This window comes from Pygocentrus nattereri, chromosome 2, assembly GCF_015220715.1.
Source record: "Pygocentrus nattereri isolate fPygNat1 chromosome 2, fPygNat1.pri, whole genome shotgun sequence".
Classification (NCBI taxonomy): domain Eukaryota; kingdom Metazoa; phylum Chordata; class Actinopteri; order Characiformes; family Serrasalmidae; genus Pygocentrus; species Pygocentrus nattereri.
In genome coordinates this window covers 14,224,340-14,248,940 of record NC_051212.1, presented here as the reverse complement: position 1 = coordinate 14,248,940, position 24,601 = coordinate 14,224,340, and the positions used below count along the sequence as shown (strand labels likewise).

The window sequence follows — 24,601 nt, the reverse complement described above, 5'->3', positions numbered from 1 at the left end:
CGTCCGTTATCTTCCGCTTCTCCGGGGTTCAGGTCGTGGGGGCAGCATCCTAAGCAATGAGGCCCAGACCTCCCTTTCCCCAGCCACTTCCACTAGCTCCCTGGGGGGATTCCGAGGCATTCCCAGGCCAGCTGGGCGATATAGTCACGCCAGTGTGTCCTGGGTCTTCCCCGGTGTGTCCTCCCGGGTGGACTGGCCTGTGACACCTCCCAAGGGAGGCGTCCAGGAGGCATCCTAACCAGATGCCCGAACCACCTCAGCTGGCTCCTCTCGACGTGGAGAAGCAGCGGCTCTACTCCGAGTCCTTCCCGGATGTCCAAACTTCTCAACCTATCTCTAAGGGAGAGTCCAGACGCCCTGTGGAGGAAACTCATTTCGGCCGCTTGTATTTGCGATCTCGTTCTTTCGGTCCTTACCCAAAGCTCATGACCATAGGTGAGGGTGGGAACGTAGATCGACCAGTAAATCGAGAGCCTTGCCTTGTGGCTCAGCTCTTTCTTTACCGCAACAGACCGGTAAAGAGCCCGCATCACTGCTGACCCAGCACCAATCCGCCTGTCAATCTCCCACTCCCTTGTACCATCACTCGTGAACAAGACCCCGAGATACTTAAACTCCTACACTTGAGGCAAGAGCTCATCCCCGACCCAGAGAGGGCTCTCCACCCTTTCCTGCCTGAGAACCCTGGCCTCGGATTTGGAGGTACTGATCCTCATCCCGGCCGCTTCACACTCAGCTGCAAACCGATCTAGCGAAAGCTGAAGTTCACGGCCTGATGTCCCCAATAGGACCACATCATCTGCAAACAGCAGCAATGTGACCTTGAGGTCACCAAACCGGACACCACCTGACTGCGCCTAGAAATTCTATCCATAAAAATTATGAATAGAATCGGTGACAAAGGGCAGCCCTGACGGAGTCCAACTCTCACTGGGAACGAGTCTGACTTACTGCCGGCCATGCGAACCAAACTCCTGCTTTGTTTGTACAGGGTCTGAATGGCTCGTAGCAAAGAGCCACGGAACCCGGTACTTCCGAACCACCTCCCACAGAATACCCTGGGGAACACAGTCGAATGCCTTCTCCAAATCCACAAAACATATGTGGACTGGTTGGGCAAACTCCCATGAACCCTCCAGAATCTTGGAGAGGGTAAAGAGTTGGTCCAGTGTTCCACGACCAGGGCGGAACCCGAAATGCTCCTCCTGAATCCAAGGTTCGACCTTAAGCCAGACTCTCTTCTCCAGTACCCCTGCATAGACCTTACCAGGGAGGCTGAGGAGTGTGATTCCCTTGTAGTTGGAACACACCCTCCGGTCCCCCTTTTTAAAAAGAGGCACCACCACCCCAGTCTGCCAATCCAGTGACACCGCCCCCGATGTCCACGCAATGTTGAAAAGGCGTGTCAGCCAAGACAGCCCCACAACATACAGAGCCTTGAGGAACTCGGGACAAATCTCATCCACTCCTGGAGCCCTGCCGCCAAGGAGCTTTTAAACTACCTTAGCTACTTCGGCCTCAGTAATAGACAAGCCTATTGATTGAGGGGGATTGAGAAGGTACTCAAAGTATTCCTTTCACCGCCCAACGACGTCTTCAGTCGAAGTCAGCAGCACACCATCTCCACTATATACAGTGCTAATGGCACACTGCTTTCCCCTTGAGTCGCCTGACGGTTTGCCAGAATCTTTTCGGAGCCGACTTAAAGTCACTTTCCAAGGCCTCACCAAACTCTTCCCACACCCGGGTTTTTGCCTTGGCAATGACTGAAGCCGCAGATCGCTTGGCCTGACGATACCTGCCAGCTGCCTCTGGTGTCCTACAGGCCAACCATGCCCGGTAGGACTCCTCCTTCAGCTTGACGGCATCTTTCTCCTGGGGTGTCCATCACCGGGTTCGAGGATTACCGCCCCGACAGGCACCAACTACCTTGTAACCACAGCTACAGTCAGCCGCTTCAACAATGGAGGAGCGGAACATGGCCCATTCTGAGTCAATGTCCCTCACCTCCCCCGATATCTGGTCAAAGTTCTGACAGAGGTGTAAGTTGAAGATCAATCTGGCAGGTTCTTCTGCCAGACGTTTGGGTTTGCCTGGTCTGACCGGCATCTTCCCCCACCACCTGATCCAACTCACCACCAGGTTGACAGCTCAGCTCCTCTCTTTACCCGAGTGTCCAAAACACATGACCACAAGTCCGATGACACGACTACAAAGTCAATCATTGAGCTGCAGCCTAGGGTGTCCTGGTGCCATGTGCACTTATGGACATCCTTGTGTTCAAACATGGTGTTCATTATGGACAAACTGTGGTTTGCACAGAAGTCCAAAAACTGAACACCAATCAGGTTCAGATCAGAGAGGCCATTCCTCCCAATCACACCCCTCCAGGTCTCACTGTCATTGCCCACGTAAGCGTTGAAGTCCCCCAGTAGGACAATAGAGTCGCCAGGAGGAGCACGTTCAAGCACCCTTCCCAAGGACTCTAGGAAGGCTGGGTACTCTGAACTGCTGTTCGGTGCATAAGCACAGACAACAGTCAGGACCCGTTCCACAACCGGAAGGCGTAGGGAAGCTACCCTCTCCGTCCACCGGAGAAAACCCCAACATACAGGCGCCGAGTCGAGGGGCTATGAAAAAGCCCACACCTGCCCGCCGCCTCTCACCATGGGCAACTCCAGAAAAGAATAAAGTCCAGCCCCTCTCAAGGAGATTGGACCCAGAGCCCAAGCTGTGTGTTGAGGTGAGCCCGACTGTATCTAGCCGGTATCTCTCAACATCGCGCACCAACTCAGGCTCCTTCCCCGTCAGTGAGGTAACATTCCAAGTTCCAAAAGCCAGTTTCAGCAACCGAGGATCAGAACGCCAAGGCCCACGCCTTCGGACACTGCCCCATCCACAATGCACCGAACCCCTACTACTGCCCCTCCCATCGGTGGTGGGTCGATGGGAGGGGGGACTCATGTGGACTCAAGTGTTCGCTCATCTACCTTCGCACACATATGAACTTGAGTGACATCCATTCTTAATCCATAGGGTTTAATATGATGTCAGCCCACCCTTTGCAGCTATAACAGCTTCAACTCATCTAGGAAGGCCTTCCACAAGGGTTAGGAGTGTGTTTAGGGGAATTTTTGACCATTTTTCAAGGAGTGCAGTCTCCACTCTAAGGGGCCGTCTCCAAACTGTTCCCACAAACGTGATTAGTCATTTCAGAGAACACGTCTCTACTGCTCTAGAGTCCAGTGGTGGCGCTTTACACCACTGCATTCAATGCTTTGCACTGGGCTTGGTGATATAAGGTTGGATGTAGCTGCTCGGCCATGGAAACCCATTCCATGAAGCTCTTTACACTGTTCTTGAGCCGTGTTCTTGAAGGCCGTGTGAAGTTTCGAGGTCTGTAGCGATTTACTCAGCAGAAAGTTGGCAACCTCTGCACACTATGCACCTCAGCATCTGCTGACCCTGTCATTTTACGTGGCCTACCACTTCATGGCCGAGTTGTTGTTGTTCCCAATCACTTCCACTTTGTTATTATACCACTGACGGTTGATTTCACAACTGGACTTGTTGCACAGGTGGCATCCTATCACTGTACCACAGTGGAATTCACTGAGCTCCTGAGAGCGACATATTCTTTCACTAATGTTTGTAGAAGCAGTCTGCAGGCCTAGGTGCTTGGTTTTATACACCTGTGGCCATGGAAGTGACTGGAACACCTGAATTCAATTATTTGGATGGGAGAGTGAATACTTTTGGAAATAGTGTATGTTAGTTATGTAACTTTAGCCACATTATTTACAAATACTACACAGATACCATTAAGGTTTACTTTATACTGCTATAAATACTATGCAGGTACATGATTCATTCATCAATGTACAAACAACGTAAGTGTACCCTTAAAGGTACAACAGTGATTTTAAGGTCTAATGGTCTACCTGAGTTCTAATGGTCTACATGAGTTTTTCCTAGTGGAAAAGTAGACATTTGCACATTTTCATAACCAAATGTTGTAAATCAGAACATTAAAATAAAAAGCCTGGAGATGAGATGGATTCTGGTACAATTACGTTCCTTGACTAAAGGTACTGGGATGTACCCCTGAGGGTACGACCACAGTGACAAGAGGGGTACTGCCCCAGTGACAGTGTTGTACCTTTTTTTCTGAGAGAGTAAAATGACCTAATATTCAGTCAAATTTTGTTAAATATCAGATAAAGAGCTACAGCTACCAGAAACAGCGGAAACATTGTAGCTAGCATGCTAACATTAGCTAAGTAAATGTTATTAGTCTCGCATCCCAACTAAAGAAAATCTGGTTTATAATAAAGAGTTCTCTTGAAATAAAATGTCTACTGGTGTTCGTTTTACTGACAGAGGTCTATATTTATAAAAGTCTACATATTATAGAAGTTTACTTACTGATTTCTATTAGAGACTCTGCTGTGCTGCTGTCTGATTAGCTGTTTAACTAACTCTGCTTTAACCAATGCTGTTATGATTTGAAAATGAGCCATATGTTTTTCTTAGTTACTGTCTAATAATTTTAAACAACAAAATTATAAATTAACTAAATAAATAAATTCAACACCATTTCCCAAATGCTGTTGCTGTGCAAGATGTAAGTAATACAAAATGCAATGATGTGCAAATCACTTAAAACCTATATTTAATTGAGAACAGTAAAGAAGTCTACATATCCATTGTTGAAAATGACAAATGTTTTAGTTTTCTGAGAAATATATATGAAGTTCTGAGGGGGGCAACAAAAAGGCTGGTAAAGTTGTGTAATGCTAAAAAACAGCTGGTGGTTTATTGACAACAGGTCAGTAACATGACTGTGTATAAAAAAGCATTTCAGAGAGGCTGAGTCTTTCAGAAGGAAAGATGAGGAGGGGTCCAATACTCTGTGAAAGACTGCACAATCAAATAGTGGTACAATTCAAGAATAATGTTTTTCAACATGAGTTGGCGAAGAACTTTTATTTTTCATCATCTACGGTACAGAATGTCATTAAACAACTAAGAATATGGAGAAATCTCCGTATGCAAGGGACAAGGCCAAAAACCAGTATTTGCTGGGCATGGACTTTGGGCTCTCAGGTGGCACTGCATTAAAAACAGACATGATTCTGTAGTGGAAATCACTGCATGGGTTTAGAAAATTTTCTGAAAACCACTCTCTATGAACACAGTTCATCACTGCATCCACAAATGCAAGTTAAATGCAAAGAAGAAACTGTACAAACAGGATCCAGAAATGCTGCCACCTTCTCTGGGCCCGAGCTCATATAGAATGAACTGAGAGGAAGTGGAAAAGTGTTCAGACAAATCTACATTTGAAATTCTACTTGGAAATCATGGACATTGTGTCCTCTGGACTACAGACCACTCAGCTTGTTATTAATGCACAGTTCAAAAGCCAGTATTCATGATGGTATTGGGGTGCATTAGCACACATGGCATAGGCGATGTGCACATCTATGAAGGCACTACTAATGCTGAACAATATATACATTTTTGGCACCATATGCTGCCATCAAGATGACGTCTTTTTCAGAGAAGCCTTGCTTATTTCAGCAAGACAGATTCTGCACATATTTCAACAGTATCGCTCCATATTAAGAGTCCAGGTGATAAACTGACCTGCCTGCAGTCCAGAACAATCACACAACAAAAGCGTTTGGCACATTAAGAAATATACAATACAGGAGACTCTGAACTGATGAGCAGCTGAAATCCTATACCAAACAAGAATGGGAAAACATTTCACTTTAAAAGCTACAGCAAGTGGTCTCCTTGGTCCCAAATACTCAAAGAGCATTAAAGAGGAGATGAGATGGTAAACATGCCCCCGTCCCTTTTTTGAAACACGCTGTTGAAAAATTTTTAAAAATCATATTTTTCAAAAAACAAAATTTCTTTGTTTAAACATTTGATATGTTGTCTTTGTAGTATTTTGCTTTAAAAATATGGTTTACATTATTTGCACATCATTGCATTCTGTTTTTATTTACATTTTGCACAGCGTCCCATTTTTGAAAATGGGGTCATATTAATAATGCTTTGAATTATAGGTGGCATAATATGCCAAAATGCAGTGAAATCAATAAAAAATAGACTTGTGGATTAATTACTAAGAGAATAATAGAAAACCATTTTATTAAAGTATTAAACTATTATAAGCAGACCAACAGTAAGATGTGTTCATTCAGCAGTTCAACAAAGGCAGCTGCCCTGTACGTTACATACAGGAATGAACAGCCTATGAACAGCTAACTAAAGTGTGTTACCTTATTCATTGTTTCCTTTAAACAACGTGGGAATTGTTTCTTGGTTGATTTCTGTCTGCGGTGATTTTAGTCTAAATCTAATCTAAATTCAGTCACCCATGCCAGAATCATCAACTGGAGAAAGAAAAATCACTGACTAGTCTGAATATCTTTATTCATGTTAATAACTAATCATGTGTTTATTACTTATGTTATTAGTTAATGTGTTATCTTCATCATCAGTTAACAGTATCTGTGCCCCCTACAGTGAAGTGATACACTATTATACAGAGTTCACATATAATACATGGAGGATCCTTTAAAAATTAAAACAAAAGACTATATATGTCGCATTTAACATTATTAACAAACAAGTAAACAACAAGTTAACAAATAACATGTTACACAAACATGAAATACACAATAAAACATCGACTAATCAGTGTTTATCAAACTGACTGTCAGATCACATCACCTCTCCACAGGTATCTTACATTGTAAAGTGTAAATCAGCTCTTTCTCTGTTCACCTTACACAGCAGCTTGTTTATGATGGAGCTCAGACACAGACAGACCTGACAGCAGAATCTCTAACAGCAGCTCTGCAGAGGAAATAAGCAGATTAATTAGTTTATTACTTTTACCTCAAATTAGAGTTGAAGGTGCGCCAAAGTCAAAAGATCTTCAACAGTCAATGTGAATTATATACACACACACACACACACACACACACACACACACACACACAAAGAACAGCTTCAATGAAATGGTCTATTTATTGACTAAATATCAAATGAAGATTGACAGTTCATTCCATTATAAAGTTGGGTTACACTACTGATTCATCTAATATTCATTTAACATATGATTACTGAGAACTATTTTAAAAAGACAATGTGAAGACCGACTGGTAGCTCAGGCTTCCTGACGTGAACAAATTCAGAGAAATACTTTTGCGGTCATTAAACCAAAATCTTACTCTAAAATCTTAAACTAAACCTTAAATTTGACTGAAATACAGCCAGAAAAACAGCTGTATCCTGGAGACGTGCATTTTAAGCAGTATGTGCATTTAACACTTTAACATTAGTGATACATATGTCTGTATTTCTTTTGAAATGACGAGTTAACAGAACGTCTAAAGACGTTTCACATTCAAAAACCACAATCTAATACATCTGATACACTGAGGGAGGCAGTCATGGGCTGGAGGTTAGCGAGCCGGCCCTGTGACCGGAAGGTTGGCGGTTCGATCCCCAGAACCGACAGTACATGACTCAGGTGACCTTGAGCAAGGCACCTAACCCCCAAATGCCCCACAGGCGCCGTAGATAGGGCTGCCCAAGGCTCCGGGCAAGTGTGCTCACTGCCCCTTAGTGTTTGTGTGCTCACTAGTGTGTATGTGGTGGTTCATTTCACGGATGGGTTAAATGCGGTGAAATTTCCCCATTGTGGGGCTAATAAGGGTAACTTATCTGCTTCAACTGATCAGCCTCTTTCACATTTACAAAAGAAGTGTTTTGTGGCAAAACCATGTCTGCATTTTTAATGATATAAGTTGTTGAGTGTGAGCTTTACAACCAGGAAATATTAATTCTCTACTTTTAATAGAAAATAAGAATATTTTTTCCATTAAAATGATTTTAAATCAAAACTCTCAAATAGCTACAAATGAATGAACAGTGTTTTGTAATGAAACTTATCAATTTATTATTATTATTATTATTATTAATATTATGACTACTAATACTGATTTGTTAACTGGGTCATTATTCAGTCATTTCTCCAACCTCACATGCATCTTCCGACTGAATATTTTAGTCTCCAAGTTTCTAAATGATTCGTCCTGTTTTTACAGCGAGACCAAAAGCTACAGTGACAATACAACCAGCTGATCCTGTGTTCATCGGAGAGACAGTCACTCTCACGTGTGATATAAGAAGTGGAGATGACTGTTACTATGACTGGTTTAAGGATAGTAAACCTCTCAGTGAAGCTGGACGGGGGAATAAGTACACCATTTATTATGTTGCTGAGTATCATAGAGGAGATTATACCTGTAAAGGAAGACGGTCAACAGAGCCGAGTTACTCAGAGACCAGTGATGCTGTTACACTGACTGTATCAGGTGAGTAACGTCTCAGTCACAAAGTCTTTCTGCTGTTACTACTTTGAAATAATAAAGTGGTTTTAATACAGATGAATAATAAAAAGGCAATAAGGGTGAAAATATTGTTTAAAACTTGATATGTAGCTCTGTCATTCAGTTTACATGGATTTTGAGTTTTTAAAAAATCTAATAATAAATATGAAACGTAATAAAAAATAAAGCCTGAAAAATAACGGACGAAAGCCAATAATTAAGATTTTTAAAATTGTCTTTACAGTCTGTCAAGTTTTTGTGGCCCTCACCTTTCTTCCCCAAAAAAGGAAAATGCAGGCACGATTAACTCCAGCGTCTCATGAAGAGAGCACTGCCCTCGGCCTCATGGTGCACTGCCACCCCACGTTAAACCCAATAAGCACAATCAAAAACCAAAAATGTAAATAAATGAATAATTAAATCAAAACATACAGCAAGGAAAGAAAATCTCAACCTAATATGAAAAGCAGATTTACACCCAACAGAAACCACAAGGAGGGGTGGGATTCGTACAGTCTCCCAGGGTGACCTGAAACCACTAAGACCCTTAACCACCCAAGACCACACCACCCAACCATCAGGGACCTCCACCCTTACAGCCTTACTGCGTAGTTTAGGCACCAAGCTGAATAAAAGCTCCTCGGAGCAAACACTACAGCAGATGTCCAGTCCCTAAACAGTATAAGAGAAAGCAGCACCAAAATAGTATTAAAACACGAGAAAACAGGAAAACAGTGGCTATTATCCCCCCACAGGCACCAGCACCCTGCAGAGTACAGACAGGCACACGACTATTCAAACCAGCCTGTTTTTAAAGCCAACATCCCCTTAAACTGGACCAGCTCGACCTGGACAATGACGGTGTTAGTCCACTTAACACTGAGCTCTTCAGCTCCTGCTAGACCCCTGAATCTGGCTAGACCCCTGAATCCTGCTAGACCCCTGCTAGACCCCTGAATCCTGCTAGACCCCTGCTAGACCCCTGAATGCGGCTCCAGCTGTAAAACCCATTGTAGTGTTAGTTACTTTTAACTGAATGATGGACACGGAGAGTCATATTCTGGATGCACGTATGAAGCCCCTCTTTATTTCCTCCCCCCCACTAGGGGGAGTATGACACCTTGTGTCCTATAAATGCATTAATACCACATCCCCCTTTCAAAGATCAATACGGCTGATATCTGACAAAAGGGTTCATTAACGCCACTGTACTGTAGCAGATTATAACAGAAGTTAACAATCCCCATATTTTCATTGAAGAGTCGTAGCATCACAGGAATAACAGAATAATAAATAACCATGAGCCAGCAGAACAACAAGCCTAAAATTAAACAGATGAACATGAACAGTAAGACATTCACTGATAAACTAAACTAAGGAGGTGGGGTGGACTACCCAATCCTCTTACTGAGTGTGGGGAATTATTCTGCCCCGTTGAAGTCACTCGGACCTATTTAAACACAAAGTCTTTCAGGTATCCTGGAGGTTGTCTCTCTCTTGCGGGGTAGCGTGTACAGGTCACAGGACTGACCGGCTGAGTTGGGCCCTGTTCTGCCTGTGCCGGTCTCTCTGGCTGAACTGGAATCTGCTCAGCTCGCACAGGACTCCCTGGCTGACCAGCAGGTAGGTCTGGCTCTGGCGAGATGGTCTGCTCTGCTGGCGGCACTGGTGTAGTGACGAGGTGATTGCGGTTGCGGCGTAGGATACCTCTGGGAGAGTCAATGACATATGACCTTGGTGTATTTGCCTGGCTGATCACCGTTCCCTTCTCCTTTGCGTCCTTTATCCAGACGTGGTCACCTGGTGTGAGTGTGGTGAGTTGTTGAGCTCTGTGTCTTTTGTTGAAGTGGACCCTCGACCTCTGTCGCATCTTCTGTTCTACCTTTTTGAGTTTGACTATGTCAGTCCATCCTGGGTTCAGGGATGACAGGGTGACCGGAACCGTTGTCCTGAGCTGTCGGCCCATTGACAGCTGAGCTGGGCTATGCCCGTTGGCGAGTGGGATGGCCCTGTAAGCCAGGAGGGCCAAATACGGGTCTTTTCCTTTCTGGAGGAGCCCTTTTATGGTCTGCACAGCCCTTTCTGCCTCTCCATTGCTCTGGGCATATCTAGGGCTGGATGTTGTGTGTGTGAATCCCCACTGTGCTGCAAACTTTTTAAAACATTCAGACGCAAACTGGGGTCCATTGTCTGTCATAACCTCAGAAGGTATGCCGTGCCTGGCAAAAATAGACTTGCAGTGTTCGACTACTGCTAATGAGGTGGTGGACGTAAGTTTAGCTACTTCAATGAAACGAGAAAAGTAATCAACCACTATTAAGTACTGATTATCATCCCACTGAAATAAATCAGCACCCACCTTTGCCCATGGTCTGTCTGGGAACTCGGAAGTGAGCAGTGGCTCTCTGGCGTTGTCTCTTTCTTTAGCACACGTGTCACAGCCCTCGACAACTTTCTGAAGCTGCGTACTCAGCCCCGGCCACCAGACAGATTGTTTGGCTCTTTCCCGACACTTTGCTATGCCCTGGTGTCCTGCATGCAGTTTTTGGAGTATATCTGTTTGTAGTGCCTTGGGGATAACTAACCTACACCCTTTTAGTAGTAGGCCATCCTCCACTGTTAGTTCTTCTTCAACCTGTATATAAGGTAGGTAAGCCCTGTCTATTTGGGATCTGTCTGGCCAGCCCTCATTACAGTACTTTTTCACTTGGCTCAGTATTTCATCCCCTTCTTGACATCTACGTATTTCGTGTAGCCTCTTCTCCGTAGCTGGGAGGGTTGACATGACCATGTTGACATACAGCTTGATTTCCTCCTCCTGTTTCGGCTGCTCACTCTCTCTCAAGGGCGCTCTTGACAGCACATCCGCTGTGGCCAACTTCTTGCCAGCCACGTGTGAGATGGAGTAGCAGAAAGCCATTAGTCTCATTCTGAGTCTCTGAATGCGTGGTGGGAGCTCATCCAGGCTCTTGGAGCCTAGTAGCGGGACCAGAGGTTTATGGTCCGTTTCCACATGAAACCTGATGCCCACCAGGTAGTCTGAGAACCGCTCGCATGCCCATGTGATTGCTAAAGCCTCTTTCTCAATCTGGGCATACCTTTTTTCAGTCTCGGTGAGTGCCCTGGAGCTGTACGCCACTGGCTTAAGGTACCCTTCCTCCTGTCTCTGCAGCAGCACCGCTCCCAGTCCGAATGATGATGCGTCGGCTGAGACGACGGTCTCTGCTTTCGAGTTGTAGAGCGCTAGCCCTGGTGGTGAGCTCAGCTCCTTCTTAATGTTGTTGAATGCTCTCTGTTGTTGATGTCCCCACTGAAATGTGTTTTGTTTCTTTAGCAGGTCTCTGAGCGGCTGTGTCTTTTTGGCCAGATTTGGAAAGTACTTTCCTAAGTGGTTCACCATTCCGAGGAACCTTCTCACTCCACTCGCATCCTCTGGTTCTCCCATGTCCGTCACTGCTCTTACTTTGTCAGGATCAGCCCGCACCCCGGCTGCGTCAATTATCTGTCCAAGAAATTTCACATGTCTTTTTGAGAACTCACATTTCTCACTCCTCAGCGTGACCCCGGCCTCTTGCAGTCTCCCCAGCACCGCGGATAGTCGTGTGTCGTGCTGGGCCTGTGTGTCTCCAAAGACGAGAATGTCGTCCATCTGGCACAAGACGCCGTCAAGCCCCTCCAGTATCCTGGACATTCTCTTCTGATAGTGCTCCGGCGCTGAGCATATTCCGAAGCAGAGGCGGTTAAAGCAAAACCTCCCAAAGGGAGTGAGGAATGTTGTGAGGAGGGCAGATTCCTTGGCTAGGGGTATTTGCCAGAAGCCTGAGTTTGCATCTATTTTAGAGAACACTTTAGCGCCCTCTAGCTGTCCCAGTGTGTGCTCAACTGAGGGGAGTATATGTCTCTCTCGTTTGACTGACTCGTTCAATTTTGTCAGATCAACGCAAATGCGCACCTCATTCTTGCCTGGTTTTGGCACAGGGACCATTCCAGCGCACCAGTCTGTGGGCTGTTCCACTCTTGAGATCACACCTATCTCCTCCATACGTGAGAGCTCTTTTTTCACTTGAGACATGAGTGGCAGCGGGATTCGTCGTGGGGTTGATATGGAGAATGGCTTAGCGTCTGCTCTAAGCTCTATCTTATAGTCCCCCTTCATCTTGCCTAGCCCTTTAAAGAGCTTGGGGAACTGCTCTTTGACTCTCTCTCTGGAGTCCAGTATCACTGTGTCCACTCTGGCCACTAGGCCAAGTGCTTGGATGGCTGGACGTCCCAACAGATTACACTTCAGTTTTGGAACTACATACACTTCCTGTGTGGTGGTTTTATTTTCAGTTCTTATGGACGCAGTGAACTTCCCTCTCACTGTGATGGGTGTCCGGCCTGGTCCCTGCAGCACTTTCTTTGTACTTTCTAGCTGTGGAAATTTCCCCTTTTGGAAGATTTCTTCTGATAACACTGTTACATCAGCCCCTGTGTCTATTTTGAAAACAGCTGTGTCCTCATTCACCTTAAGTGTGATTAGCCAGGGCTCGCCGTCCGAACTGACAGTGCCTAAAAAAGCAATCTCCTCCTCATCTGATCCTGTTGTGTTTACGTCATTGAGGACCCCCGATCTACACACTTTCGCATAGTGGCCCTTTTTATGGCACAGATTACATGCTACATCTCTAGCTGGGCACTGGTTTTTACTGTGTGCTGGGGTTCTGCCGCACCACATGCACCGTCTCTGGCTGCCTAGCTGCATGTGGTAACTATGTCTGTCATTTGTTCTTGCCTGAAATTTCTGTTGTCGTCCTTTACCTGTGGCGGGCTGGAGTTTTGTTTGAATGCTGTCCACGTCCGTGGCCGCCGACTTGAAATTGCTCTTCAACAAGTCCTGTTGGTTTTTCACTTGTTCGTTCTGACGCGCGCGCGTCACCGCTTTCTCCAGCGTCAGCTCCGAGTCTAGTTGGAGCTGTTCTGACAGCTTTTTATCTCGTAAGCCTACGACAAGTCTGTCCCGGACCATTTCATTATGGAGGTGTCCATAACCACAGTGCTCGGACAGGCAGTGGAGTGAAGTTATGAAACTGTCTACAGTCTCACCTTGCTCCTGTTGTCTCTGGTTGAATTTGGCCCGTTCAAAAATAACATTTCTCCTCACTACGAAATGTGCGTCGAGCTTGTTCTTGACCGCGTTATACTGGCTCGCTTCTATTACAGTCAGCTGAAGTGCAGTTATAATATCTTCCGCCTCATCGCCCATGGTATAGATTAAAGTGTTCACCTGATTCTCTTCTGCCTGGAGCTCAAGACCTGAAGCAATCCGGAATCTGTCAAACCTCTTAATCCATTTGGGCCACTCTTCTGGCCGCGTGAAGTCAAACTTCGGTGGCGGTGGAATCTGGAATCTCTCCATCTTTAGCCACTCGCGCTCAAACGTCTCTTGGCTAGTCTGCAGTCACGTTAGCTATGATAGCTAGCTAAACTTAAAACTTTTTAAACTGACTAAAAAAAATGGGTGAGTCCTCTTCAGTTAACTCGGCAAAGTAACTCTCATGTTTACCCGAAGCGAGAAACTGAAGCCTTCTGACACCATGTAGTGTTAGTTACTTTTAACTGAATGATGGACACGGAGAGTCATATTCTGGATGCACGTATGAAGCCCCTCTTTGTTTCCTCCCCCCCACTAGGGGGAGTATGACACCTTGTGTCCTATAAATGCATTAATACCACACCCATGTCCAGGTGTTTAAGGCTGGTTTAGGCGAGTCTGGGTGGAGGTGAGAGTTGGAGCTCCTACCTGCTCGTTAGGGGCTTCACGGGCGGAGCTTCACTGCTGAACCTCCCGACCTGCTCTATGATCACGGACGCCGCTTGGGCCGCTCTGGAAATCGTCCTCACGCACGTGATTTGCAGCGTCCACGACCCGCGTCACGACTTTCTTCCATCTTAACTCGGCAGCCCCGACGCGGACTGCTGACTACGACCGGCAGAAGACCAGACGAGACTAAACGATACTGTGGCGAACTATCGCGGGACTGAAACACACCTGGAGCACGAAGATGACTGCCTCCAGGGGCTGCTTTCAAATTAAAAGTCCCCATCTCACCCTTAACCCTGCTGGCTACAGCTAGTAACCTGCATATATGTACAGAAAGATGCAGAAAGCACAGTAACTTGTTTCCAGGCTGTTAAAAGTTATATATCCGAGTATTTCAATACTACATGATCAAAGCATGAACTTTCAACAACGAGAGGTTTTTACATTTTATATGTTCAAATATTTGAGTAACACATTTTCTGTTATATCCATAAAAATTCACTGACAAACCAGTATATTCAGTACTCCTACCTTCCGTTGTTACCTGCAGACAGGTACTTACACTCATTGGCCATTTTATCAGAAACACTTACCATATAGGTAAACATTAAAGGAGCGTATAAATTGGACAGAGACTGATGGGCTACAGTCGGTCAGTGTAGACCTTTATGTAGGTGTGCAGTGTGCACCTTTATGTAGGTGTTACTGATAAAATGTCCAGTGAGTGGCCACTCAGTTTACACAGCAGGCGTAACTAATTACTGTTGTCTACTATGATCACTATTAACACAGTAGATGTGTTTGAAATATTTCTACAGCATTTAATTTTTACTGCAAGCAGAATATAAACCAGTTGTGATGGTGTTTCAGAGCCGTGTCTACAGTGGAGACTCTGTCACTCAGAGCTGTGGATCAGGCAGAGTAAACCAAACACAGCTGATACGTTTCAGCTTCTTTGTGCAGAAAGACAGACGTCAGCAGTTAATTTACAGAATAATTCTGCTGTAAACTCTAGAGAACTGCTGCACATTTACAGCAGAAACACTGCAGTGATCTACTGTCCTCCTTAAAGCAGTAGACTGCAGTAAAGAGTGATGCAGTAATTAGCTGTGATTTGCTGATTATATTGTGAGAGTCTGCCTGTCTCTGAACGTTGTGGTGATAGAGGACAGAGCTTCCCATCATTCCTTGCAGTTCTTGTGACTGTGATTTTTGTCTTAACATGTAAATCTTACTGTAAATATACGTCTGAATGCAGTTTACATGTTTTGGTATTCTAGTCATGGTGGTGTTTTGTGTTTCAGTAACTGAACCAGCCTGTAAAGTTATAATACAGTATGGACGCCATAAATAAACAGAAGTTATTGTTATTTCACACTAAACCGTTTTAGCATGAAGAGTCAGTGCAGCTCCTGCTTTGAACTCCCAGCCACTATAAAGATGTAGAATTCTGCTCTGCTGAGCTGCTGTGTTATTCTAGTGTAAAACAAGCTTTAGTCTGATAAATCATCAGAGCTCAGAGCTCAGAGCGGGTGGGCTACTATGCTAGCTGACAACATGGATCAGAGCAGATTTAGATGAGAACATGTTTGCAGAACAAATTAGTGAGTCATTATTTTATTATTTCTCTGTTCCACAGTTTCACTGAGTAACAATACAGGCTGATGCATTTTCATTCGTTTATCATGGTACTCTGTTGTATTTGTTGATGGAAATTACAGTTTGTGTCAAAATGAATTGAAAATATTAGGAATTTTAAGAGGAGTTTATGTTTAATTTCACTTCACAAAATATTTGATGGGTTGTGAGACAAACACTGCCTCTGCATGAGGACCCTGACCTGAAAAGGTTTGGCTTTAAAAGAATGCAGTTACTGTGGAGATAAAATGTGATTGGTTAAAAAAACAACACAGTAAAAAGTAAATAATACACATTGTTTCATATTATATGTTATTATTAGTAATAAATATTATTAGTATTATTAGTTTCTTTCTTCTGTTCTCTCAGCTTTACCCACAGCTACACTGACCGTAGAGGCTACATGGAGTCCTGTGTTCACTGGAGAGTCAGTGACTCTGAAGTGTGAGATACAGTCTTACAGTAACTGGAGATATCAGTGGTATAAAGGCAGCAGTAGAACTGCAGTCAGTCAGTCTCAGACAAACACCTTCACCATCAGATCAGCAGCAGATCAGGATCAGGGTCAGTACTGGTGTAGAGGAGAGAGAGATTACAGACCCTCATCATCACAACCCAGCAACACTGTTACTCTCACAGTGAAAGTTAAGATCAGTGCTTTTGTACTGTCACTGTAAAAAATGTGATTATAGAAATAATTTAATTTTAAAATTGAATTCCTGTAAGCAACATAACAAAATCATAATGTGTAACCAGCCCATCAGTACTGCGCTTACAACTATAATTACATTTGTATTTTATATTTAAGGGTGGTTTAGTAGCTTCTAATCAAAGCACATTTTCTTTCTTTTTATTTTTTATGTCTTATATATTAACTTAATTGTATTTCTGCAAACTTGGGTAAATGGTACCAACGCAGAATAATAATAACATGCAGTGCATCAATCCTGTTTTTAGAATAAGGCTATTTTTACTGCAAAGGGCATTTTAGTGGTTTATAATCAGTATTTAACATTTCATTATGTTCCTAAAGCCTTGACTGTGTAACTGTTTTACAGCTGACCATACCAGATACAATGTTTTGTTCCGACAGCAGCGATATGCACATGTTCCTATTCAGATAATATTTCAGAGTGTTTATTTAACCTTAGTGTATTTTGATGAAACTAAAACTCAGTTCTCAAATAGACATTAAAGAACCAGTAGGAGCCTAATGGTCCAGTGCAGTGGATCTCAGTGTGCTGTAGATTTTCATTCAGACAGTAAAATTACTCAGGATAAATTAACACAGTCATTTAAGAAAACGGTCTTTTTCAGCTTATCCTAGAAAGACATTAGCACATTATTTGTGCTATTAACAGTTAGAACTTTGTTACTGAGCTTGATTTGAGCTGCTGGACATACGACCCAGTGCAGCATGCGGTTCAACTTCAGTGCAGCAGAGTAAAATATTGGGAGAGTCTGTTCAACATAAATGATGAACTAACCCAACTTTGTGTAAATAGACCACAATATAGAAATATGTACACATGTGCAGTCGTGACTGACGTCTCTTTTTTCAGAATTTATACAAACACCTTTTCATTTTATAGTAAATTTGTTTTTGCTAGTTTATGTTTATGAACAAAAACATGAACTAACTCTAAATCTGCACTAAATCTAACTCTCTGAATCTGCACTGCTGTTCTCTTCTCTCTGTAGATCTACCCAAACCTACACTGACTGTAGAACCAGAGAGACCTGTGTTCAGTGGAGAGTCAGTCACTCTGAAGTGTGAGATTAAAGGTTATGATGGATGGACGTATCAGTGGTATAAACAGGATCCATGGGGTGGATTGATTACAGTACCTCAGTCTGTGTATTACATTGTAAACGGAGACACTCTCACCATCAGAGGAGACGCTGTGATTCATGGAGATCAGTATTGGTGTAGCGGACAGAGACGTTACAGACCAACATCATCAGAGTACAGTAACTCTGTTACTCTCACTGTAAAGGGTGAGTCCGTTAACGTTTATATTTTACGTCTTTTCATGTTCACATATAAACAACTCAGTTAGTCAGTCTGTTGGAGACTCTAATGGTTCTTCTTTTATGGTGACACTTTCGGTGGTCTAGAATAGTGGACCCCAAATCTGGTCGTGGAGACCCCCTTTGATCTAAACACTTTAACAGAAACTCAAGAAGGTGTTTTAAGATGGGGGGGCAACTTATATATGACATGACAGATGACGTCCTGCAAAATGGTTACTTTGTTTTTTCATTTTATTTATAATTTGTGTCAAACAGATTGTGTCATGCAGCTATAATAATGTGAGAAATGACAATAAAAATATCAAACTGACACATCAAACCACTGACGCACATCTTCTCTCTGCTCTCTTGTTCTGGACCAACTTTATGTAAATGAGCTGAACTTTATGTAAATGAGCTGAACTTTATGTAAATGATCTGGCCGACAGTTTTCAGCTCACTGCAATGAAAACACTGCGTTCACTTAAACAGAGCAGCTACTACAGATTTAGAAAGTATAAAAACACAAACTCAGCTCTAAAACAAGCTCACACTCCACTCAGGTTATTATAAAGTTCATCCATCCATCCATTTTCCAAGCCGCTTCTCCATCAGGGTCGCGGGGGGGTGCTGGAGCCTATCCCAGCAGTCTTCGGGCGGAAGGCAGGATACACCCTGGACAGGTCGCCAGTCCATCGCAGATTATAAAGTTCAGAATGTTTTATTATTTATTTATCTGTTTATTTATTTGTTTGTTTGTTTTAACTGTTGCAATCCTGAAATCAGGAGATGCTGACTTCTTGTTTCTTGCTTCCCTACATTTTAGTGTTTTCTGTGCTCCTAACACATCTGATCTGTATAATGACATAATGAACAGGCCTTTACTGGGATCAGGTGGGTGTGTTAGTGCAGGTAACCATTAAAATGTGCAGGGCCGGGGGTCTCCAGGACCAGGGTTGAGAACCACTGATGTAGAAAGAGACACCAAGAATTTATTGTCATTTATTTCTGTAAACTGCGTGGATGTTTCATTGTTTGTGTCCATTTCAGTGACATGTTTAGTCTCTGACTGCAAAATGTGCTCTAAGACTTTATTCTTCCTTGTGTTCTCACAGCTTTACCTACTGCTGAACTCACTGTAGAGCCCAAATGGAGTCCTGTGTTCAGGGGAGAGTCAGTCACTCTGAAGTGTGAGATTAAAGGTTATGATGGATGGACGTATCAGTGGTATAAACAGGATAAACAGAGTGAACTGACTGCAGTGTCTCAGTCTGAGTATCACACTGTAAACAGAGACACTCTCACCATCAGAGGAGACGCTGTGATTAATGGAGATCAGTATCAGTGTAGAGGAGAGAGACACGACAGACCAACATCATCAGAGTACAGTTCCTCTGTTACTCTGACTGTAAACGGTGAGCTCTTAACTATGATTTCTACTAAATGACAGTATTAATCAGTGTAGCAGGTCGAGGTTTTACAGCATTGAAATCTCTGGAGTTACCAATTGATCACAAATGTATCCAGGTGGTACCAGGGAGGTTATAAGAAGTGCTCAAGAACCCCCTGAAAATCATTCAGCACCCCGTTAGCACCCGTGGAAATGTTGGTTTGCCTTTTTATATAAATAATGTACCTTTTATTAGACTTTACGTTCATAAGTCTTTTCCACCTCCCACAAGTTTATAATTAATCTGTGTACCTACACAGTCCATCACTGAGGCCGCTGATAAAGGATCAGGTCTTTCAGAGAACTCTTAATCAAAACACCCTAAAATGCTGATCTTCAGTCAGACACTAATATATATACACACTAATATTGCGAGATCACTGTAGCGGATTAATTAAATAAGCTGTTTAAACACAAATCACTTCTTATTTCTTATTCCTTCAAAAGGACAAAAAAGGTCAGAACATAACCAAATCACTAAACTAAATCAGTGGTATAAACAGAATAAACAGAGTAGATGGACTGCAGTTTCTCCGTCTGTGTATCACACTGTAAACAGAGAAACTCTCACCATCAGAGATGCTGTTACAGCACAAGGTCAAGTACATCTTTAAAATTGTTCGGCCTCTTCAGGACCACCTGAAAATGTTGATTTGCCTTAATATACAATTAGTAAACATTTAATTAAACTACCCTTTCATAACTCTTTTTTCATCTCTAAAAAGACACACGCATAAGTACTTTGTGTACCTACACAGTTATTAATGAGAGCGCAGTGAGACTGCCTCCCTAAGTGTTGATCTTCAGTCAGACACTAAATTTATATTCACTACTATTGTGAGATGCTGCAGTGGATTACTTTAATAAGCTGTTTAAACACATATCACTGCTTATTTCTTCCAAAAGACACAGAAAATTAATCTGCATTTGCTTAGATTGTCAAATTTGAGTTCCTGTGAGTGCCGTCACCGAATTATCGCCAATCAAATCGTTATAGCCTCCAACAAGCTCTGCCTCATGTCCTCAGCCCTCCCTCAGCCAGCCATCACTGCTTAGTAACTGTTGCTATCTGCCTTTGCTTCAGGCCATTATCAGTGTCTGAATCTGTAGCTCCAGCTGTGGTTAAAGACCTGGAGTTCAGAGTAAATGTGAGATCCTGTAGAGGACACTGGTAGAGGACAGTATGTCAATCTCTACACATCCAAAGACAAAATACTAATTTTCCTAACATCATCATTGTCAGTTCTTTGTGAATTTGGTAGTTAAGTTGGTCTTTAATTAGCTACAAAAGCTAAAGAACCAAAATGCCAAAGCAAACATCTAACTTACCCTAAAATGCTTACACATCTAATTTATCCTAAAATGCCTATTCATCTAACTTATCCTAAAATGCCGATACGTCTAACTTATCCTAAAATGCTTACACGTCTAATTTATCCTAAAATGCCTATTCATCTAACTTATCCTAAAATGCCTATACATCTAACTTATCCTAAAATGCTTACACGTCTAATTTATCCTAAAATGCCTATTCATCTAACTGATCCTAAAGTGCCCACACGTCTAACTGATCCTAAAATGCCCACACGTCTAACTGATCCTAAAATGCCCACACGTCTAACTGATCCTAAAATGCCCACACGTCTAACTTATCCTAAAATGCTTATATAGCCAAGTTATATTTTGATGACTTAAAGTCATCAAAGGTAAGACGTACATATATCCTCATGCCTCCTGTAACAAAATACCTGAACCAAGGGTTATTTTTCCTCGGCTCAGCTTTGGTGGAAATTGTGACAAAAAATTAATTTGAGCCTCTGAGTCTATATCAAAGTGAGTAACAGGTTTATTAAAAAGCGAACATGACAAAAAATGGATTCTCTCTCCCTTTCCTATATCTTTCCTAGCTGTGTGTTGTGCTTCTTATACCCTTCTGTCATTCCTCCGCGTTACGTTCCTTTCATGGCAGTAAGCATTAGTCAGCATTATTCTCAAGTGTACACCATTCTCTTATATGTTTATCTTATACGAACTGTTTACAGCGAGCAGCCAAGCAAAACATCCAGATTCGACCCGTAGCCTTGTGGCTAGGTGCCACTGCCTTGCCGCCTCTATCTTCACACTCTGCTTCTGTTCTCATAGCGAGGTCACTTCCACTTATCTCCTGAGACACAAAACAATCCCGCTACCTCTCGGCCACAATCATCCTTAAGCATAATAGCTCAAAAGGCATATTTCAACACTATTAAATACATTTCCATGACATTTCCCCCCTTTGATTCTAAATCAACCTCTAAACTTTACTTTCCCTCATTAAACAATTGTTGCAAGTTCAAAGAATCAGAAGAAGGGTGATTTTCATCATCCTCAAAGTCCATCTGTAACGTGATATTGAGCAGTAAAGGAGCGGGCAATCATGGCAGAAATACAATTATAGATGCAGGGAGCAATACATATCACAAGAAGTAGCACACATATAAATGGTATTAACATAGTAACAATCCAGTGTCCCCATGGGCCCATCAGAGATGTCAGCCAGCTAAACCAGGAGTCATCTGCGATTGGTGGAGGCTGAATGCTAGCTCGCATGTGAGCAATGAGATCAGACATATTTCTATAATAATCTGGGAGTGAGAAACAACATGAGGTGTTCAATACCTTACAGACCCCTCCTTCCTTAGCCAGTAAGAGGTCAAGAGCCATTCTGTTCTGCAACACAGCTTGTCTAATTGCAGCCATCTCAGTATTCACTAAGGTGAGAGCTTTCTCTGTTTCATTGGCTAAGACTGGCCAGGCCATTTATCTTGTCCAAGGCTGCTGCTGTGCTTCCCCCCAAGAACACAGACCACCCCACAGCTGTCCCTGGGGAGGTCCAGGGGTCAGCGAGGGTGTATCCATTGTAAGTTGGGGCACCTTGCCTAGTCCTAATGGGCTTATGGAGCACGGCTAAATTGGGAACTACTATGGCGGGAGTACAGCACCCTCTCCCCTTATACCGCGATGCAATTGGGAACCCAGTGTAGGCCGATTGACCACAGACCCAGCTTACCGGGCCGAGGTTTGGGTGTACATGAGTAGGGTGCAGTTAGTAGACTGGAAATAATGGGTGATGTTACCAGTAGAGACAGAACAATTAGTATTTTCTGGATTTAGGGCAGTAAAATTGACCCAGCACCGGGTGTGACCTAAGATGGGGCCATCTGGGACACCTATTGAACACAAGCACATGGTAGCATTATAAGTGTGTATTGCAGAAAAAGATATGTTTCGAAACATAGGTGAATACCTGGGACCATTCGTTTCACAATCATTGGGTCTATATGCGATAGCTTGGGTGCCATTAGTGGCCCATACAGGCATCCGCCCAGTCAGTAAGTATTCTTGGGAAACATTCAACATGAACCCCACCCCTGTGTTCAGTCCACAGTCTGACATGTTCTGGATCAGTGGAGCAGCCGTAGCATTGTCTTGTGGTGTGGGAACCCATGGGACGGTAAACTTGTGGCATACTAAACAATGTCTGTCGTGGTCCACAGCATTAGCTGCCACAACAGACATCATGCAGGCTCTGTTACCTCGGCACTGTTTCTCAGTGGTCTCCCAGGCTCCTGCCAGGGAGACGAGGCAAAGCAACAGTGTGATGTGCATCATGTTGAAGTCGTTTCCTCAGGTGTCGTTGGAGCCCTCTTACAGTGAGTGTGATATACCCACGTGTAAGGGGGAGCGAGGAGGCAGACGCATACGCTGAGATAAGCAAGACTTATTATGGGCAAAACCAGGGTCGTGGTCAAAACAGTCCAGGGTCAATGAGCCGACACATACAGATTTAGGGCATGACATGACAAAGAGCAGAACCAACACAAACAAAGACCAGATACAATGATACAAAGACTGGCAAACGCAAGGGGCAAACACAGGGCTTAAATACACGGAACAATGAGGGACAGGTGAACACAATCAGGGGCGGAGTTACCAAACAGGGGGCAGGACTGAAACCAAAACAAAGGTGCACATGGACAGGACTGGGAGGGGCCAACCGTGACACCACGTTCCTCGTCCTTCCACCTTGACTGCAGTGTGGGTGACCAGAAGCACTTGGTGAGGTCCCCTCCACTTGGGCTGGTTCCACCTCCGCCTCCTCAGGTCCCGGATCAGCACCCAATCACCCGGCTTGTAGTCGTGGAAGGGCTGGTCAGCTGCTTGAGGTAGTACTGCTTTCACCTGCTTAGACACAGACAGAAGCGTCTCACTTTATGACAGTAGGTCGTGAGAGAGTGGTCAAGCAACTGGTTATCGAGTGGGGGTGGACCTATTCCCGGGTTGGGAGGCCTGCCAAACACTATCTCAAATGCACTTAGGCTGTTCTCGTTTGTGGTCTGGTTCTACTCTGCCAAAGGGCCAGAGGGAGACATTTGACCCAGTTAAGGCCTGTTTGTTGTGTCATTTTTTGAGGACCATTTTTGATGGTCCCATTAGCCCTCTCTACTGCCCCGGTGCTGGCGGGGTGGTAGCTGCAATATTTTCTCATATCTATTCCTAGATACTTGGTCAGGCTATTCAAGCCTGTGTATACAAAGGGTTTACCATTATCACTTGAAACATGTTGTGGCAGGCCCCATCTGGGAATTATTTCCTTGAGGAATGCTTTGGCCACTGCTTCGCCATCCTGGGTCCCTGTGGGAAAAGCCTCAACCCATTTGCTGAACATGCATAAACAGACCAGGAGGAACCTTTTCCCTTCTGCTGGAGTTAATTCAACAAAATCAATGTTGGAACGGTTCTGTCGCTGGGGGGTGACCCACAGACTGTTGTGACAGAGGTTGTGTGTGTCTGTGTGTGTTTTGTGCACATACTAAGCATGCTGAACAAAAATTTTGGGTGAGTGTGGAGAGTCCAGGTGCATACCAGTGTCTTGCTATCATATCCATTATCCCCCCTTTGCTCATATGACTCCTCCCAAGAGCAATAGCAATTAACCCTTTCATGTATGCTTTAGGGAGACATGGTCTGTCTGTAGCATTGTGTACCCATACCTTATTTTGTTTAACACACCCTGATTTGGACCATTGAGCCCGCTCTGCCGGAGTAGCAGAGGACTGGATGTCTTGCAGTGTAGGTTTCTCTTGGTCTGTTACAGGAAGCTGTGTGGCGGCGATCGGATCTGTGCAGGCAGTATGTTTTGCCACATGGTCTGCGAAAGCATTTCCCTTACTGACAGGATCATCTGCTGAAGTGTGTGCTGCACATTTGACTACTGCAATTTGTGATGGTAGCAATAAG

At 43.8% G+C, this 24,601-nt stretch overlaps 1 protein-coding gene across 1 annotated transcript in view; it reads left to right on the top strand.

Moving 5' to 3' along the window:
• LOC108417305 (leukocyte immunoglobulin-like receptor subfamily A member 3) overlaps window positions 1–24,601 on the top strand; it is a 118,694-nt gene that overhangs the window by 18,493 nt on the left and 75,600 nt on the right. The window contains exons 3-4 of the mRNA XM_037534678.1: window positions 8,133–8,402; window positions 17,560–17,856. Coding sequence (XP_037390575.1) covers window positions 8,133–8,402; window positions 17,560–17,856 — 567 coding nt within the window. The remainder of the gene's footprint in view (window positions 1–8,132; window positions 8,403–17,559; window positions 17,857–24,601) is intronic.